Source organism: Amblyraja radiata, chromosome 17 (genome assembly GCF_010909765.2).
Source record: "Amblyraja radiata isolate CabotCenter1 chromosome 17, sAmbRad1.1.pri, whole genome shotgun sequence".
In the NCBI taxonomy this organism is placed as follows: domain Eukaryota; kingdom Metazoa; phylum Chordata; class Chondrichthyes; order Rajiformes; family Rajidae; genus Amblyraja; species Amblyraja radiata.
The window spans coordinates 45,516,775-45,536,285 of NC_045972.1; the positions used below are offsets into that span (position 1 = coordinate 45,516,775).

Below are 19,511 nucleotides of genomic sequence, written 5' to 3' on the forward strand. Positions count from 1 at the left end.
CTTCCCAATATTCTATGCACAGTCTTCCCAGTCTTAATAAAGTTGCAACATCCCAACTTTTATATTCGACGCTTTGACATATGAAGGTACACATGCCTTCTTCAATGCCCATTCTACCCGTGCTGTCACTTTGAGAGAAATATGGATTTAAACTTCAATGTCCCTTTGCTCATCAACATTGCTTGCTGCCCTACCATTTACTGTATATGTTGTATCCTTATATGTCTTTCCAAAGTTTACCACAAAGCCTCCAGGAATATATTTAAGCAATAGCAGCCTGTAAGATGAAATATGGTGATGAAACATGAACTTTTATCAACCATCAGTGTCTTTAATGCCAATTTACTAGAATGTTGCCTGGGTTTCAGCAACTAAGTTACAGAGAAAGGTTGAACAGGTTAGGTCTTTATTCTTTGGAGCGCAGAAGGTTAAGGGGGGACTTGATAGAGGTCTTTAAAATGATGAGAGGGATAGACAGAGTTGACGTGGATAAGCTTTTCCCACTGAGAGTAGGGAAGATTCAAACAAGAGGATATGACTTGAGAATTAAGGGACAGAAGTTTAGGGGTAACATGAGGGGGAACTTCTTTACTCAGAGAGTGGTAGCTGTGTGGAATGAGCTTCCAGTGAAGGTGGTGGAGGCAGGTTCGATTTTATCATTTAAAAATAAATTGGATAGTTATATGGACGGTAAAGGAATGGAGGGTTATGGTCTGAGTGCAGGTAGATGGGACTAGGGGAGAATACGTGTTCGGCACGGACTAGAAGGGCCGAGATGGCCTGTTTCCGTGCTGTAATTGTTATATGGTTATATATGATTAATCCAAAACAACAGAAGACCTTGACTTAAAGGACTCAATGCTGGAGTAACTCAGCAGGACAGACAGGCAGCATCTGTGGAGTAACATGGGTAGATTATGTTTTGGATCAGGACCTATCTTCAGTATCTTCAGCAAGGTGGCAAGGCAAGAACATGCTCTGTATTGCACTGACTGTCAGCCTAGATTATTTTGTGTTCAAATCTCCAGAATGGGTTTCAAATTCACATCCGTCTAAATAAGACTGCTGCCAAATGGGGACACAGCTGACATGAAAGGTTGATTATAGATCGACTGTTGTGGTCCATGGCCCAACCCAGGCAACTATTTATGTGCCAGTCACTGAAACGGATCTGCAATTACTCTTTACGATTGCTCCACACCTTTACATCTCTATCTCGACACTACAAGTGACTCGATTGTAATCATGTATTGTCTTTCCGCTGACTGGTTACCTCGCAACAAAACCTTTTCCCTGTACCTCGGTACACGTGGCATTAAATAAAATAAAATACCTGAGACATTCAGACATTCAGAGGAACCATAATGAAACTTAAAATGATGGGGGGGTGGGGGGGTGGGGGGATGGGGGGGGTGGGGGGATGGGGGGGTGGAATCAAGCTTAGTTTGGAAAACTAATCTTTATACAAAAGATGGTCGCAGTCTGGAATTATAAATTCCATAAATTATTTTCAAACGGAATTTAATAGCATTTTGAAACACAATAGCTTGCATTTAGATGGTATCTTTAACATAAAATAAAAACATAAAAAGAGTAATATCAAAGGAATGGAGAGGGCAGAATATTCAGATTAGACTGGATGGATCTAGTGGAGAAAATATCAGTGTACATTTGATGAGCCTGGTGGCCTATTTCTATGTTGAATCATGCTTTCATTTGATTACATTTGGATCTCTTTGAAATTTTACAACGGTATAGAAATATTTTCAACTTATTTATGGTGTTAACTATTTTTTAAATAACAATGCTGGAAGAAAGATAAAGGCCTCCCCAAGAGGTCAACGGATAGGTCTACTTTTGGGGTGTCACCATGTGAAGATGAGAACATTTTTGACTTTTAGCTTAGTTTAGAGATACAGCGCGGAATCAGGCCCTTCGGACCGCCGAGTCCGCAAACGACCAGCGATGCCCGCACATTAACACTATCCAACACACACTGGGGACAATTTTTATATTTACACCAAGCCAATTAACCTACAATCCTGTGCGTCTTTGGAGTGTGGGAGGAAACCGAAGATCTCGGAGAAAACCCACGCAGGTCACGGGGAGAACGTACAAACTCAGACAGCACCCGTAATCGGGATCAAAACCGGGTCTCTGGCGCAGTAAGGTAGCTTCTCTACCGCTGTGCCATCGTGCCGCCCAATTAATTGTTCAATTACTTGATTCCAACTATATTGGCAAGGGCAGTGTAATAATTCTTCAGCTCTGTCGCACGAGGAAAAGAGGAATACAACGCTCTTGACTCCTGAACAGCAATTCTTACTGAGAAATATATGGTTTTAAACACCGTGGGGAAGTTATCAGCATCTTCTGCAAAGCCCTTTGTGGCTTATCATTCCAAGGTTCACAGGCTGGGATCAGAAAAAAAAACCTCTATCGGTTTATTAAACACATCACAGACACAACAATAGCTAAGAAGTTGAAAGCTTCAGATGTTGCCTTCGAGAGGGAAGATTATTTAGGTGCAGGATAACATGAGGCATGCAAATCGTTGATGGCCCACTGATGCTCCTGAACTACAGCCCAGCATGTGTTAACAAGTCAAAGGCAGGCAGTAAGAATTGGAGGACAAATGGTACGGACTTTGTCAGCGATGATTGTTTGACTATATTTCTTGATTTTCTTGCCTTTATTATAAAAATAAACCACGTTTTACACTTCCTTTCTCGAAATCACCATGCTTTTGGGGAATCAAAAACAAGAGGACATAAATTTAAGGTGAGAGGGCCGAGATGTAATACAAACTTAAGGGGCAACTTTTTCATTCACAGGGTGGTGGGTGTAGGGAACGAGCTGCCAGAGGAGGTAGTTGAGGCAGATACTATAACATCATTTAAGCAACATTTGGACAGGTACATGGTGAGGAAAGGTTTGGAGGGATATGGGGTAAACACCGGCAAATGAGACCAGCTGAGATGGGGCATCTTGATCGGTATGGACAAGTTAGGCTGAAGGAATTGTTTCTGTGCTTTGTGTCTCTTTGACCCTATTTTCATTTAAAAAAGGCTCTGGAAAGGCAAGTTTTACCAATTGTATTTAATTTGATTCTGCGTGCTTTAACTTGACTGAATTCCTGTTAGGAATACAGACCCAGCTACAATATTAGCATTCATAGCAAAAGGATTTGAGTATAGGAGCAGGGAGGTTCTACTGCAGTTGTACAGGGTCTTGGTGAGACCACACCTGGAGTATTGCGTGCAGTTTTGGTCTCCTAATCTGAGGAAGGACATTCTTGCCATAGAGGGAATACAGAGAAGGTTCACCAGACTGATTCCTGGGATGTCAGGACTTTCATATGAAGAAAGACTGGATAGACTCGGTTTGTACTCGCTAGAATTTAGAAGATTGAGGGAGGATCTTATAGAAACTTACAAAATTCTTAAGGGGTTGGACAGGCTAGATGCAGGAAGATTGTTCCCGGTGTTGGGGAAGTCCAGAACAAGGGGTCACAGTTTAAGGATAAAGGGGGAAATCTTTTAGGACCGAGATGAGGAAAACATTTTTCACACAGAGAGTGGTGAATCTCTGGAATTCTCTGCCACAGAAGGTAGTTGAGGCCAGTTCATTGGCTATATTTAAGAGGGAGTTAGATGTGGCCCTTGTGGCTAAAGGGATCAGGGGGTATGGAGAGAAGGCAGGTACAGGATACTGAGTTGGATGATCAGCCATGATCATATTGAATGGCGGTGCAGGCTCGAAGGGCCGAATGGCCTACTCCTGCACCTATTTTCTATGTTTCTATGTTTCCAAAAGATCTGTTCAATTGTCTCATAGCGCCACCAGGAGGTGAAGAAACACACATGCATGGTGCAATGGAAGTCAAATCTGCGTAGAAATACAATTAAATAGTAACACACCGACACTTATGTGTGGCACGGTGGCGCAGCAGTAGAGTTACAGCCTACTGGTCCTGTCCCACTATACGAGTTCACCCAAGAGCTCTCCCAAGTTTAATTAAAAATCAAACTTGTGGTTAGCATGTAGAATGTACGTTGCGGGTACATCGGAGCTCGGGACGTCTCTTAGTGGCTCGTAACGCTAACGGCAGGTACTCGGGAAACGCGGTAAGCTCGTGCAGATTGGTGAAGACTTTTCAACATGTTGAAAAATGTCCACGAGAGCCCCAAGTACCTATGAGCGGCTATTACCGTAATTCTCCGAGTTTGAATCAGGAGAAAACCGGGAGAACTCTTGAATTAGCTCGTACAGTGGGACAGCCGCATTACAGCGCCAGAGACCCGAGTTCGATCCTGGTCCTGACTACAGGTGCTGTCTGTACGGAGTTTGTACATTCTTCCGGCGGTCTGCATGGGTTTTCTCTGGGATCTCCGGTTTCCTCCCACGCTCCTAAGGCGTACAGGTTTGTAGGCTAATTGGCCTGGTAAAATTGTAAATTGTCCCTAGTGTGTCGGATAGTGTTAATGTGCAGGGATCGCTGGTCGGCGTGGACTCGGTGGGCCCATGAAGAAGGGTCTTGACCCGAAACGTCACCTTATCTCCAGAGACGCTGCCTGTCCCGCTGAGTTACTCCAGCATTTTGTGTCTACCTTCGGTGAACCCATGGGACTGTTTCCGCACTTTATCTCTAATCTAAACTAAAAATTTAAACCAGTAATTCCACTCATAAATTTACAATCGTTTCATGTAATATCGAAAGACTAAAGAGTGAAACAATCCCTTAAATGAATCACTATGCTGCAGAGAATTAATTAAATAAAAATAACTCCAGATCCTTCCGCGGACAAGATCATCTCTGGATTTTGTCCGCTAGAAATCATCATAAATTTCCCTTCTCCCTCTGTAACTCTCAATAAAACTATGCAGTTACCATGAAACTCCGTCAAGGCTACATATACTTTAGTTAGTTTAGTTTAGTTTAGATTAGTTTAGTTTAGATGCTGTCACCTGTTCCTTTTCTCCAGAGATACTGTCTGACCTGCTGAGTTACTCCAGCTTTTTGTGTCTATGTCTGAAGAAGAGTCTCAACCCGAAACGTCATCCATTCCTTTTCTCCAGAGATGCTGCCTGTCCCACTGAGTTACTCCTGCATTTTGGGTCTATCTTTTGGTATAAATGTAAATTGTCCCTAGTGTGTTAAACATGAGGGTTCGTTGGTCGGTGCGGACTCGGTGGGCCGAAGGGCCTGTTTCCACACCGTATCTCTAAACTAACCTAAACCAAACTAAATGTATTGCACCAGCTGCACAATGATAGACATTGCTGACCATTCCTGACTATTGAGTGATTGAATGCTGAGAGCAAGAATTGTTATTTGTGCACAGTTCACACACAAACCTGAAAGTCAGCTCAACCTGACAAGCACCAATATGACTAATTGCTGACCTGGGCAAACAACATGGAAGTGATTGGGGACTGTTGAACGTGCATTAACAAAGAATCTTCTGATGCTCCCTTGGAATGGATCCAAAGGCAAGATCATCAATGTGTAGGAAGGAACTGCAGATGCTGGTTTATAGATAGACACAAAATGTCGGAGTAACTCAGCTTAAACAATCTGGAATTATTAAAAAACTTTTCAAAATATGCTAGTTTCAGTAATAGTGACTAAAACTACCAGGTTATTGTAAAAACACATCGAGTTCACAGATGTTTAGTTTAGTTTAAAGATACAGCACGAAAACAGGCCCTTGGGCCCACTGAGTCTGCCCCGACCAGCGATCCCCACACATTAACACTATCCTGCACACACTAGGGACAATTTACACTTATACCAAGTATACAAAGCCAAGCCAATTAACCTACAAACCTGTTCAAAAAGGAACTGCAGATGCTGGAATATCGAAGGTACACAAAATTGCTGGGGAAACTCAGCGGGTGCAGCAGCATCTATGGAGCGAAGGAAATAGGCGACGTTTCGGGCCGAAACCCTTCTTCAGACTTCAACTTACAAACCTGTTCGTCTTTGGAGCGTTGGAGGAAACCGAAGATCTCGAAGAAAACCCATGCAAGTCATGGGGAGAACGAACAAACTCCGTACAGACAAGCACCCGTAGCCAGGATCGAACCCAGGTCTCTGGCGCTGTAAGGCAGTAGCTCTACCGCTGCACCACTTTCAAGAAAGGAAATTTGCTGTTCTTACCTGATTTGACTTAAATGTGAATCCACACCCAAAGTGATTTCTGACCCAATCTCTAAAATGTCCAAAATGCCATTTCTTCAGATTGAAGAAGGGTCTCGACCCGAATCGTCATCTATTCCTTCTCTCCATAGATGCTGCCTCACCCGCTGAGTTTCTCCAGCATTTTTGTCTACCTTTTACTTCCAGGACCGTTATTTAACTTTAACTCTGCTGGCAAAGAAATAAAAAAATCATCATGATGCCAAATGAGGCCCTATACTCAACTATCATCCCTGACCCTCACCGACGAACTGATCTGAAACAAGGATTACTCTACGTGGCAGATTACAAAAATTGGTGAATACAGCCCGGTCCATCACAGGTACTGACCTCCCCATTATCAAAGGGATCTTATAGGAGGAGGTGCCTTAAAAAGGCAGCCACCATCATCAGAGACTCACATTACCCTGGCCAAGCGCTCATTTCACTTCTGCCATGGGGAAGAAGGTACAGGAGTGAAAACCGTGAGCTCCAGGTTCAGAAGCAGCTTCTTCTTTGCAACCATCAGGCTATTGAACACTGCAAACTACAACTAAATTTTTGAATTAGCATTAAGGATTTCCGGCTTAGTTTTGTATTGCACTGTCGGTTTTTTTAATTTATTTATCTGATAGTGTCACTAGATGTGTGAACATTGATGGAATCTGGTAGATCAGTGGGTGCTGACGCCTTCATTCTGCACCAATCTTTGTGTCATCTGTGCATGGCCCACCACAACACCAAAGGGTGCTGTCTGTCTGTACAGAGTTTGTACGTCCTCCTTGTGACCGCGTGGATGTTCTCCGGTTTCCTCCCACACTCCAAAGATGTACAGGTTTGTAGGTCAATTGGCTTGAATTGTAAAATTGTCCCTAGTGTGTGGGATAGTGTTTGTGTATGGGGTGATCGCTGGTCGGCGCGGACTCAGAGGGCCAAAGGTTCAAGTTCAAGTTCAAGTTCAAGTGAGTTTATTGTCATGTGTCCCTGATAGGACAATGAAATTCTTGCTTTGCTTCAGCACATAGAACATAGTAGGCATTTACTACAAAACAGATCAATGTGTCCATATACTATAATATAAATATATACACACATAAATAAATAAAATGATAAAGTGCAAATAACAGATGATTGGTTATTAATAATCAAAGTTTTGTCTGAGCCATGTTTAATAGCCTGATGGCTGTAGGGGAGTAGCTATTCCTGAACCTGGTTGTTGTAGTCTTCAACAACCTGTTTCCATGCGATATCTCCAAAGGCTAAAGTAAAGGTAAATATCAATGAAAGGGTTTGTTTGCTGATGTCATGGTATTAGGCAAAGAGGCATGATTGTGAGTTTGTAGATGACTCAAAAATTTGTGTTGATGGATACAGGGAGATGCCAGAGGAGGTCGTTGAGGCAAGTACTATTTTTTTTTTTTTTTTTTTTATTTATATAGCACATTTTTAGTCAACTTGCATTGACCCCAAAGTGCTTCACATAATTACATCCACACACACAGGCAAAGATGGGTGAAGTGTCTTGCCCAAGGACACACACAGGCAAAGGTGGGTGAAGTGTCTTGCCCAAGGACACAACGACAGTATGCACTCCAAGCGGGATTCGAACCAGCTACCTTCCGGTTGCCAGCCGAACACTTAGCCCATTGTGCCATCTGTCGTACTATGACAACATTTAAAAGACATTTGGACAGGTACATGGATAGGAAAGGTTTCGCGGGACATGGGCCACACTCGAGCAGGTGAGACTAGGTTAATGAGAGAAATAGATAGGTAGATGCACAGAGTTTAGAGATACAGTGCGGAAACAGGCCCTTTGGCCCACCCAGTCTGTATCGACCAGCGATCCCCGCACATTAACACTATCCTGCACCCACTAGGGACGGTTATTACATTTACCAAGCCAATTAACCTATACGTCTTTGGAGTGTGGGAGGAAACCGAAGATCTCGGAGAAAACCCATACAGGTCACGGGGAGAACGTACAAACTCTGTACAGACAGCACCCGTAGTCAGGATCGAACCCGGGTTTCCGGCGCTGCTTTCGCTGTAAGGCAGCAAATCTACCGCTGCACCGCCGTGAGTCTTTTACCCAGAGTAGGAGAATTAAGAAGCGGAGGACATAGGTTTAAGGCGAGAGGGGAATTGATTTAATAGGAACCTGTGGGTCAACTTTTTCACTGAAGAGTGAGGTGGGTGTATGGAACGAGCTGCCAAAGGTAGTTGATGCAGGTATAATTACAATATTTAAAAGACATTTGGACAGGTACATGGATAGGAAAGGTTTAGGTCAAACGTACGCAGGTGGGACTAGTGTAGATGGGACATGTTGGTTGACAATGTCTACATGGGAGAAGAGAAACACACACATACTCTCTAGCTATCTCCTCAGACAAGGCCTCACCTGGCGCCATATTGATGTGGCCTCACCCAGCTGCAGCTGATCCTGCCAGTGGGTCCTCCCACTTATGAAGGCTGGGATGTCATGCTGAGGCTCTTTAAAGTGCTGGTCAGGCTGCATTTGGAGTATTGTGAGCAATTTTCAGGCACCATATCTGAGGAAGGATGTGCTGGCTCTGGAGAGGGTCCAGAGGAGGTTTACAAGAATTATCCCAGGAATGAGAAGGCTAACATATGATGAGCGTTTGACGGCACTGGGCCTGTACTCGCTGGAGTTTAGAAGAATGAGGGGGGATCTCATTGAAACTTACCGAATAGTGAACGGCTTGGATAGAGTGGATGTGGAGAGGATGTTTCCGCTAGTGGGAGAGTCTAGGACCAGAGGTCGTAGCCTCAGAATGAAAGGACATTCATTTAAGAAGGAGATGAGGAGGAATTTCTCTGGATACTTTAAAGAGAGAGCTAGATAGGGCTTTAAAGATAGCGGAGTCAGGGGATATGGGGAGAAGGCAGGAACGGGGTACTGATTGGGGATGATCAGCCATGATCACATTGAATGGCGGTGCTGGCTCGAAGGGCTGAATGGCCTACTCCTGCACCTATTGTCTATTTAGCCAGAGGGTGGTGAATCTGTGGAATTCTTTGCCACAGAAGCCTGTGGAGGCCAAGTCAGTGGATATTTTTAAGATGGAGATATAGATTCTTGATTAGTGCGGGTGTCAGAGGTTAAAGGCAGGAGAATGGGGTTAGGAGGGATTGAATGGTGGAATAGATGGGCCTTGATGGGCCGAACGGCCTAATTCTGCTGCTGGATCTTGTGGTCCTCCCACTGGTCCTCCGGCCAGGCTCGGCGCCCCTTGGTGCCGCCGCCATCACTGTCGGGGGCGCGCATGCACCGTCAGTGCTATCGGGGGCGCGCCTCCGCTGCCATCACTATCGGGAGCGCGCGTGCACCGTCTCGGGAGCGCGCCTCCGCTGCCATCACTATCGGGAGCGCGCCTCCACTGCCGCCATCACTATCGGGAGCGCGCCTCCACTGTCGGGAGCGCGCCTCCACTGTCGGGAGCGCGCCTCCACTGCCGCCATCGCCGCCCGCGCACAGACAGACAGACAGACAATGGGAAGGAAACACAAGAAGCACAAGTCGGACAAGCACGTGGCCCAGGGTGAGGGTCTGCGCCCCCCCCCCCCCGGCTGTGGCGGCACCGAGACCCCGGCCCCTCCAGCCCGGCCCGGCCCCGCCGCACTGCCGAACCCCCTCCCCTCCCCTCCCCACAGGCTGCGGGCCCGGGCTCGCTGGAGGAGGAGGAGAGGGGAAAGACAGTCCGTGTGGGTGGGTGCAGGGTCCAGGGTGGGTGCAGGGTCCAGTGTGGGTGCAGGTCACTGGGTGGGTGCAGGGTCCAGGGTGGGTGCAGGGTCACTGGGTGGGTGCAGGGTCCAGGGTGGGTGCAGGGTCCAGGGTGGGTGCAGGGTCCAGGGTGGGTGCAGGGTCACTGGTGGGTGCAGGGTCACTGGGTGGGTGCAGGGTCACTGGGTGGGTGCAGGGTCACTGGGTGGGTGCAGGGTCCAGGGTGGGTGCAGGGTCCAGGGTGGGTGCAGGGTCCAGTGTGGGTGCAGGTCACTGGGTGGGTCCAGGGTGGGTGCAGGGTCCAGGGTGGGTGCAGGGTCACTGGGTGGGTGCAGGGTCCAGGGTGGGTGCAGGGTCCAGGGTGGGTGCAGGGTCACTGGGTGGGTGCAGGGTCACTGGGTGGGTGCAGGGTCCCGGGTGGGTGCAGGGTCACTGGGTGGGTGCAGGGTCCAGGGTGGGTGCAGGGTCCAGGGTGGGTGCAGGGTCACTGGGTGGGTGCAGGGTCACTGGGTGGGTGCAGGGTCCAGGGTGGGTGCAGGGTCCAGGGTGGGTGCAGGGTCCAGGGTGGGTGCAGGGTCACTGGGTGGGTGCAGGGTCCAGGGTGGGTGCAGGGTCCCGGGTGGGTGCAGGGTCACTGGGTGGGTGCAGGGTCCAGGGTGGGTGCAGGGTCCAGGGTGGGTGCAGGGTCACTGGGTGGGTGCAGGGTCACTGGGTGGGTGCAGGGTCACTGTGTGGGTGCAGGGTCCAGTGTGGGTGCAGGGTCCAGGGTGGGTGCAGGGTCACCGGGTGGGTGCAGGGTCACCGGGTGGGTGCAGGGTCACTGGGTGGGTGCAGGGTCACTGGGTGGGTGCAGGGTCACTGGGTGGGTGCAGGTACACTGGGTGGGTGCAGGGTCACTGGGTGGGTGCAGGGTCACTGGGTGGGTGCAAAGCACCAGGGTGATGGGTGGGTGGTAGCCAGATGGATTATCATGACAGGGCTGCTGTGACCCAGTCATATTATTATCCTGGGGTGGAGACCCTCCAGCTTGGCAGAGCGAGTTCCATCAAATTGTAACTACGACAAATACAGTATCTTTCTATTTGTGGGAAGGAACTGCAGATGCTGGTTTAAACTGAAGATAGACACAATTCTCTGTATGCTTTCAAGAGAGAGTTGGATAAAGCTCTTTAAGATAGCGGAGTCAATGGATATGGGGGGAAAAGGCAGGAACGGGGTACTGAATGTGGATGATCAGCCATTCGGGCTTGAAGGCCCGAATGGCACCTATTGTCTAAATGCTGGAGTAACTCAGCAGGACAGGCAGCCTCTCTGGAGAGAAGGAATGGGTGACGTTTCTAGTCTGAAGAGGGATCCGAAACGTCACCCATTCCTTCCCTCCAGAGATGTTGCCTGTCTCTGTTACTCCAGCTCTTTGTGTCTATCTTCATATCCTTCTATTTAACATTTCAGGGCGCCATGAATTAATTTTTCTTGGCCTCACTCCTCCCAAACCTCTTGCCGTGGGTGCAGTTACTCGTCGCGGGAGATTTTGAATTAGTATCTTTGTTCGGAACTTTACTACAGTGTGAAAGAATACACAAGGTTCTAAGTGCCTGAGGCTTCCAGGGTTAGTTGTCAGTGCTTGCAGCAGTCCAACTCGATGGTTCCAATGCAGAGTAGCTATGTTTCAATCGGAGTTCAATAGTTACTTTATTGTCTCGTGTATCTGGATAGGTGAAATGCTTTGTTTTGCATACAATCCAGTAAAACCAATCACTCTGTGGCACAGTGGTAGATTTGCTGCCTTAAGGGCCTGTCGCACCGTACGAGGTAATTCAAGAGTTCTACCGCGTTTTCCCCTGATTCGAACTCGGAGAATGTCCGGAAGAGTTTGTGGATGTCTCGTAGCGGCTCGTACGAGTAAAAAGTAACAATTTTTTTCATCACGGGTATTTTTTTACCCGTGGACATTTTTCACAGTGTTGAAAAAACGTCACGAGTTTACCGTATTTCCCAAGTACCTACCGTTACTCGTACGAGCCGCTACGAGACATCCACGAACTCCTACAGACCCGCTACGAACATTCTCCAAGTTCAAATCAGGGGAAAACTCGGGAGATATTGTGGGCAGAAGGGCCTGTTTCTGTGCTGTTCTTTTTTTAATGTTTGAAGTGATAAACTTGTACCATGACCTACTGTAATGTTTGCTAAACAGAAGCATTACTCCTATTCTCAATGCTCTGCATTGCTTTATGTCTCCCTGATGCATAAAACATTCTATATCTTGTCTTCACACTCCAACCGCCTGCTGCACTTGTGTTTTTTTTTCAGGATACACAGATAAGCCTTTAAAGCTGGTGCTTAAAATGGGTGGAAGCGAGATAACAGAATTGTCGACGGCGAGTTTGGGTCATGACTCCAGTATAAATGAAGAGAAATCCGATCATGATAAACACAAGGAGAAAAAGAAGAAAAAGAAAAAGAAGACTGAAAAGGAGAAACGTACAACTCCCGATGAGCGGAAAAGGAGAAAGGTATGGAGATGCAGCAGAAAGATATTGTGCTGATGCACAGCTTTATATAAAGATTTAAAAAAAAACAAATGGGGTTTATCTTACAATGAACCCAAAACATACGTCTGACTGACCAAGCAAACACATCCTAAAGACTCGGTGCATCTAATAGAAACGTTTGTTCGTTTGTTGAATACGTTTTTTTCAAAAAATGTATTCAATTATTTTAAAAAATAATATTACACTACAATAAAACAAACCAGATCCCACCACCATAATACAACACAAACATATATATTCTTAATAAACTACTGTGCAATTATCTTACACTCCTTGTCAAGGATGCATTCAACACCCTGCGGAGCCCAGCGGTCCCGGAACTCCCTCAGGTTGCCCGTAGACAGGGCGTATTCCCTTTATAACCCCACCCGGGCACGGACGTAACCCCGGAAAAGGGGCAGGCCGTCGGCTCGGGTAAAGCCCTCGACCGCCTGGCGCCGTAAATCGCGGAAGGCCAGCTTGGCCAGGCCCAGGAGCAACCCAACCAGGACATCTTCAGCTCTACCCTCTCCCCTACGCACAGGGTGTCCAACGATGAGGATGGTGGGTGAGAAGTGCAGCCAGAAGGCAAGGAGCAGCCCCTTTAGGTATTCAAACAGTGGCTGCAGCCTCAGGCACTCCATGTACACGTGGTATGCAAACTCTTCCAGCCCAAAAAGCTGGCGAGTCTGTGAACCGCGAGAGAAACAGGTTGCAGGGAACACCTCGGTGGAAAACCCTCCACCCCAGGTCCCCAATTTGTTGAATACGTTAGGGGGGAAGACAAAGGAGGACCCGGCGTGGGGGGACCGCCGTGAGGTGGAGTGGTGAAGAATAAAGGAAGACCCTGAGTGGGGGAAATGCCAAGAACTAAGGGAACGTGTTAAAAATGGTTTGGGTAAAATGGAATACTTTGTAACATTGTCGCACCCTTTATATGGTGACTTTGCATACCTTGGGTGTGCAATACAAAGAATATCACTGTGACTTGTCACAGCATCTCTGGAGAAAAATAGGTGAAATAGAATAGGTGAATCAATCATCCGCAAACTTGGAGATGTTGCATTTAATTCCTTCGTCTAAATCGTTGATAAATATTTTAAATTACTTCTTCTTGCGTATGGTGTGCACAGCCTAAAGTTGTAGATCAACTTGTTCTATTTGATCTTTTGCTTGTGCACGCTGGGTTGATTGCATTAGTGGAAACAGGGTGGACCATGTGAAGGTTGCAATCTCCCACCCTTTTAAATAACGGGGGCACCTCACTAGTCACTGCCTGCCATTCTGAAAAGGACCCGTTCATTATAACTCTTTGCTTCCTGTCTGCCAACTAGTTCTCCATCCATGGTAATACCCTACCCCCAATACGATATGCTCTAATTTTGCACGCTAATCTCTTGTGTACGGAGTCAGTGTGGCGGACACTAGAAGTTATATCTTATGGAGGTGTATAAAATCATGAGAGGAATAGATCGGGTAGATGCACAGAATCTCTTGCCCAGAGTAGGGGAATCAAGGATCAGAGGACATAGGTTCAAGGTGAAGAGGAAAAGATTTAATAGGAGTCTGAGGGGGATCTTTTTCACACAAAGGGTGGTGGGTGTATGGAATGAGCTGCCAGAGTAGGTAGTTGAGGCTGGGATTATCCCAACGTTTAAGAAACAGTTAGGCAGGTACATGGATAGGACAGGTTTGGAGGGATATGGACTAAACGTGGGCAGGTGGGACTCGTGTAGCTGGGACATGTTGGCCGGTGTGGGTAAGTTGGGCCGAAGGGCCTGTTTCCACGCTGTATCACCCTATGACTCTATGAGATAATAAAGTATCAAAAGTATTATAATTTAAGCCTTGGGAAACAAATGGAGATGAAATAATTTAATGTAATCAAATATTTGCCCCTCTCAGGATGAAAAGAAAAGACGGGAGAAGGAGCCTTCTGCGAGTGAACGGGAAGAGGAGGAAAGAAGCCGATCTCCTGCCCGGTTTGAAATGCCACAAGATCGACACATGGTCTCTCCTTTAATAAAGGTGGAAGGTGAGTCTTTGATGTTTGATTACCTCAGTAATACATTTTAATTTCTGCATTGACGTTTTCAATGTTGCATTTATTCAATTAAATCAATTATTTTTAATAAATAAATTATTGATATTTGGAGAAAATATAGTTAATTTTGAGCAACTGATTACATAATTTTATATGTTTAAGAAGGAACTGCAGATGCTGGAAAATCGAAGGTTGACAAAAATGCTGGGGAAACTAAGCGGGTGAGGCAGCATCTATGGAGCGAAGGAAGCCATTTCCTTCGCTCCATTGATGCTGCCTCACTCGCTGAGTTTCTCCTGCATTTTTGTCTACCACATAATTTTATATATCTTTATTGATGATCTTTCATCTTTATGAGGATGCCAATACACTAAAACTCTGATACTGCACGATCCAACGATTTTGAAATCCCATTATTGCAACATCTGGTTCACTGGGAAATGTTTTCCAACTTCCGTTCCATTCTCCTCCTCACCCGGTTCTCAAACTCGCTTTCTTTTTACCGCTATCTTGCTAGTCATGCTCCCTTTCCCATCACGACTACCCCAGTTCCTGCACTCGCACTAACTCACCCAGGGCCTAGAATCCTGCTCTCATTCCCATTCATCGGGGATCTGGTTCCTGAGCTCCTTCTCCACTCACCTGGGAATGTGTTCATTCACACGGAACACTCTTCCTTCCTGTGCTCCCTGTTCATTCACTGGAGAGCCTGTTTCCACACTCCCTCTAATGGGGGCAACAGTAGAGCTGCTGCCTTACAGCGCCAGTGGCCCAGGTTCGATCCCGGTTACGGGTGCCATCTGTATGGTGTTTGTACGTTTTCCCTGTGACCACGGGGTGCAAATGCCACACAGACAATACCCGAGGTCGGGATCGAACCCTTGTCTCTGGGGCTGTGAGGATGCGGCTCTACCAGCTGCGCCACTGTGCCGCCCGGGTTGTTGGATAGACTTGGATTGTTTTCTCTGGAGCTCAGGAGGTTGAGGGGAGACCTGATAGAAGAATATAAAATGATGAGAGGTAGAGATCGGGTAGACAGTCAGGACCCGTTTCCCAGAGTGGAAACATCAAAGACTAGAGAGCGTAGCCTTAAAATGATATGGGAAAAGTTCGAACGAGATATGCCGAGCAATTTTTTTAACACAGAGGATGGTGGGTGCTGAAGGTTGGTGGAGGCAGGTATTATAGGCTTTTAAACGGGCACATGGATATGGAGGAATATGGATTATGTGCAGGCAAATGAAATTAGTTTATCATAGACAATAGACAATAGGTGCAGGAGTAGACCATTTGGCCCTTCGAGTCAGCACCGCCATTCACTGTGATAATGGCTGATCATCCCCAATCAGTATCCCGTTCCTGCCTTCTCCCCATATCCCCTGACTCTGCTATTTGGCATCATGTTCGGCACAGACATTGTGGGCCTGTTCTTATGCTGTACTTTTCTATGTTATACCAGTGTAACAGCTAAAAAAAAAAGTAAATTATTAGAAAAAGTGGAAAAAATATACAGTTGAGATATTGATGGGGTAACATCCAAAAGCCTGTAAAATGTAAGATAGGAACAAGAAGCTGAAGTAACTCAGCGGGTCAGGCCGTATCTCTGAAGAAAAGGAATAGGTGACGTTTTGTGTCAAGACCCTTCTTCAGACCCGAAGACGTTTGACGCGAAACATCACCTATTACTATTCTCCAGAGATTCTGCCCGACCCGCCAAGTTACTGCAGCTTTTTGCGCCAATATCCGGTATAAACCAGCATCTGCAGTTCCTTCCTACACTGCCGGTAAAATGTGCATGCCACCATTGTCCTGAGCGTGCAGGATTATTACGGTTTGGCAGCACTGGGAAATTGCTTGTTTTCAAGAGTTCAAGAGAGTTTTATTGTCATGTGTCCCTGATAGGACAATGAAATTCTTGCTTTGCTTTAGCACACCAGAACATAGTAGGCATTGACTACAGAACAGATCAGTGTGTCCATATACCATTGCATAAATATATACACACATGAATAATTCAACTGATAAAGTGCAAATAAACAGATTATTCGTTATTAATGTTCAGAGTTTTGTCCGAGCCAAGTTTAATAGCCTGATGGCTGTGGGGAAGAAGCTGTTCCTGAACCTGGTCGTTGCAGTCTTCAGGTTCCTGTACCTTCTACCTGAAGGTAGTAGGGAGGTGTATGGCCCGGATGGTGTGGGTCCTTGATGATGCTGCCAGCCTTTTTGAGGCAGCGACTGCGATAGATCCCCTCGATGGACGGGAGGTCAGAGCCGATGATGAACTTGGCAGTGTTTACCACTTTTTGGAGTCTTTTCCTCTCCAGGGCGCTCAAGTTGCCGAACCAAGCCACGATGCAACCGGTCAGCATGCTCTCTACTGTGCACCTGTAGAAGTTAGAGAGAGTCCTCCTTGACATACCGACTCTCCGTAATCTTAGGAGGTAGAGGCGCTGATGTGCTTTCTTTATGATTGCATCAGTGTTCTCGGACCAGGAGAGATCTTCAGAGATGTGCACGCCCAGGAATTTGAAGCTCTTGACTCTGACTCTGGGCACTGTCTACATCAAACCACTGCCTGTCATTTTTTTCAACATTTAATCCTGTTCACCCATGCAGTCACAGAAACTGCCATGAACAACGCCTTTCCAGCTAATAGTGCCTGTATTGGCCATTGGGAAAGTAATGTAGTTTTGTTCTGTACAACTACTGCTTAGTGTCCATCATGTGCAATTTTGAGCAACACTCCAACTCTCTTTTCGTTTACTTATGAAATTGGCTTTCACTATCTTTTCCAATGAAAATGTCTCTCCCAATCTCTTCTCTTAATCCTTTCGCAATGACTTTAAATCCAAGGTTTCAAAAAGCAAGGATAGATCGAATGTGTGGGAAGGAACTGCAGATGTTGGTTTACACAGAAGATAGACACAAAATGCTGGAGTAACTCAGCGGAGCAGGCAGCGTCTCTGGAGAGAAGGAAATGGGTGAAGTTTCAGATCAAAATAGGGTCTCGGCCCTAAATGTCACCCATTCCTTCTCTCCACAGATGCTGCTTGTCCCGCTGAGTTACTCTAGCGTTTTGTGTCTAAGGTTAGATTGAAACTGCTTTTTCATCAGGATTTTGAAAGTTCTGATTTGCTTTTTAACCATAAACCTTTCTTGCTAACTTGTTTTCTTTTCTTTTATATCAAAGAACATCAAACTCCTTTCCAAGAATTGCTCTACCAACTTTTACGACAACTTCAGAGGCAAGTACTAACTGCTGAAAAATGTTGTTTGTTGGATGAGGAGAATAATTTGGGAGTGCTCCGAAGACCTGTTCATTATTTAATTATACTTTTGAGAAGCATATGCTGTCTTCATTTAAAAAAATTTTGGCTTGCATAGTAAAAATCTGGAAATTTTCGAACATTATTTGGAGAACGGGCCTTACTCATTGGAGAGCTTGTGGTTAAGTCGTATCTTGATTTCTCTGTTCCAAGTCTTAGCTTGCCTAGTTTTAAAGATCAGTAACTTAAAATGCAAACTATTTTATTCATGTTTTGCAATAAATATGACGATTGTGAACATGCTTCTCTTAAAAACGATAGAAAGACCATAACTGTTAACATTATTCTGGTTTGTCTATTTTAAATGGAAGATATTTTAGACTTCATTCAGTTTGGGCATCTGGGTCATCAAAACATATTGTTAAGATGAGATCAAGTTTTGAGATGTTTATGTAGTCCATGTACATGGGCCAATGGCATTGTTTCATAAAAGGATTTTCAGATTTTCACTTTGCATTCTTACAGGAAAGACCCCAATGCATTTTTTTCATTCCCAGTTACTGATTTTATCGCCCCTGGGTACTCACTGATCATTAAGCAGCCAATGGACTTCAGTTCAATGAAAGAGAAGGTGAAGAAAAATGAGTATCAGAACCTTGAGGAATTAAAGGTACTGTCATAAAAATATTGGCTCCATATTTAGCTTAATATAGAGATATAGTGTGGAAACAGGTCCTTCAGCCCACTGAATCTACGCCGACCAGTACCCCTAGATCTATGTTATCCCAGTTTTGCATCCCACAAACCAGGGACTATGTACAGAGGGCTGATTAACCTACAAACCCGCACGCCTTTGGGGATGTAGGAGGAAACCAGAGTGCCTGGAGAAAACACACACGGTCGTTGGGTGACCGTGCAAACTCCGTATGGACAGCACCCGTAGTCGGGAACGAATACGGGCTCTGGCACTATACGGCAGCAACTCTACCGCTGCACTGCACCACCTTGCTGCCCAATTTGATTCAAACTCAATATTGAAAAAAAATCTAAAGATGTTAGAAGATCAAAGCATTCTCTTAAGAGACACCAAACACTCTGTCCACTTTCGAATTCGCAGATGCAACTGCTGTTAAATTATGAAACAGATTGAAACAAGAAAGCAAATAACATTTAGATATTTAGAACGGAGATTTAGATCATTCAGAACAGAGATGAGGAAACACTTTTTCACACAGTTGTGAGTCTGTGGAATTCTCTGCCTCAGAGGGCGGTGGAGGCCGGTTCTCTGGATGCTTTCAAGAGAGAATTAGATAGAGCTCTTAAAGATAGCGGAGTCAGGGGATATGGGGAGATGGCGAGAACGGGGTACTGATTGGGGATGATCAGCCATGATCACATTGAATGGCGGTGCTGGCTCGAATGGCCTTCTGCACCTATTGTTTATTATCTATTGTCTATTATTTACCACAGATAAATGTAGAAATCCTGAATTGCACTTTGGGCATATCTAAGATGTATTTATGAGCAGTCTACTTTAGCATAATCTTTCAGTGATGAATGGCTCAAATATTTATGAATTTTTCTCACTATACAAAGGAAATCCAGGTGAGGTTTTAACGGTGAGCTGCACTGCAACTGCTGTTTAGCAGTTAGTCGCTATATAATAATTCTCGTTTAGTTTAGAGATACCACTCTGACCAGTGAGCCTCGTATACCAACACTATCCTACACACACTAT

General features: G+C 45.7%; 1 protein-coding gene across 1 annotated transcript in view; it reads left to right on the plus strand.

Annotated features, from left to right (window-relative positions):
• Nucleotides 1-9,642: 9,642 nt before the first annotated feature.
• Nucleotides 9,643-19,511, plus strand: part of brd7 (bromodomain containing 7) — a 34,255-nt gene continuing 24,386 nt past the window's right edge. Inside the window, exons 1-5 of the mRNA XM_033036361.1 lie at nucleotides 9,643-9,747; nucleotides 12,243-12,445; nucleotides 14,369-14,498; nucleotides 17,698-17,752; nucleotides 18,299-18,443. Of these exons, the coding sequence (XP_032892252.1) occupies nucleotides 9,699-9,747; nucleotides 12,243-12,445; nucleotides 14,369-14,498; nucleotides 17,698-17,752; nucleotides 18,299-18,443 (582 nt within the window). The 5' untranslated portion in view covers nucleotides 9,643-9,698. The remainder of the gene's footprint in view (nucleotides 9,748-12,242; nucleotides 12,446-14,368; nucleotides 14,499-17,697; nucleotides 17,753-18,298; nucleotides 18,444-19,511) is intronic.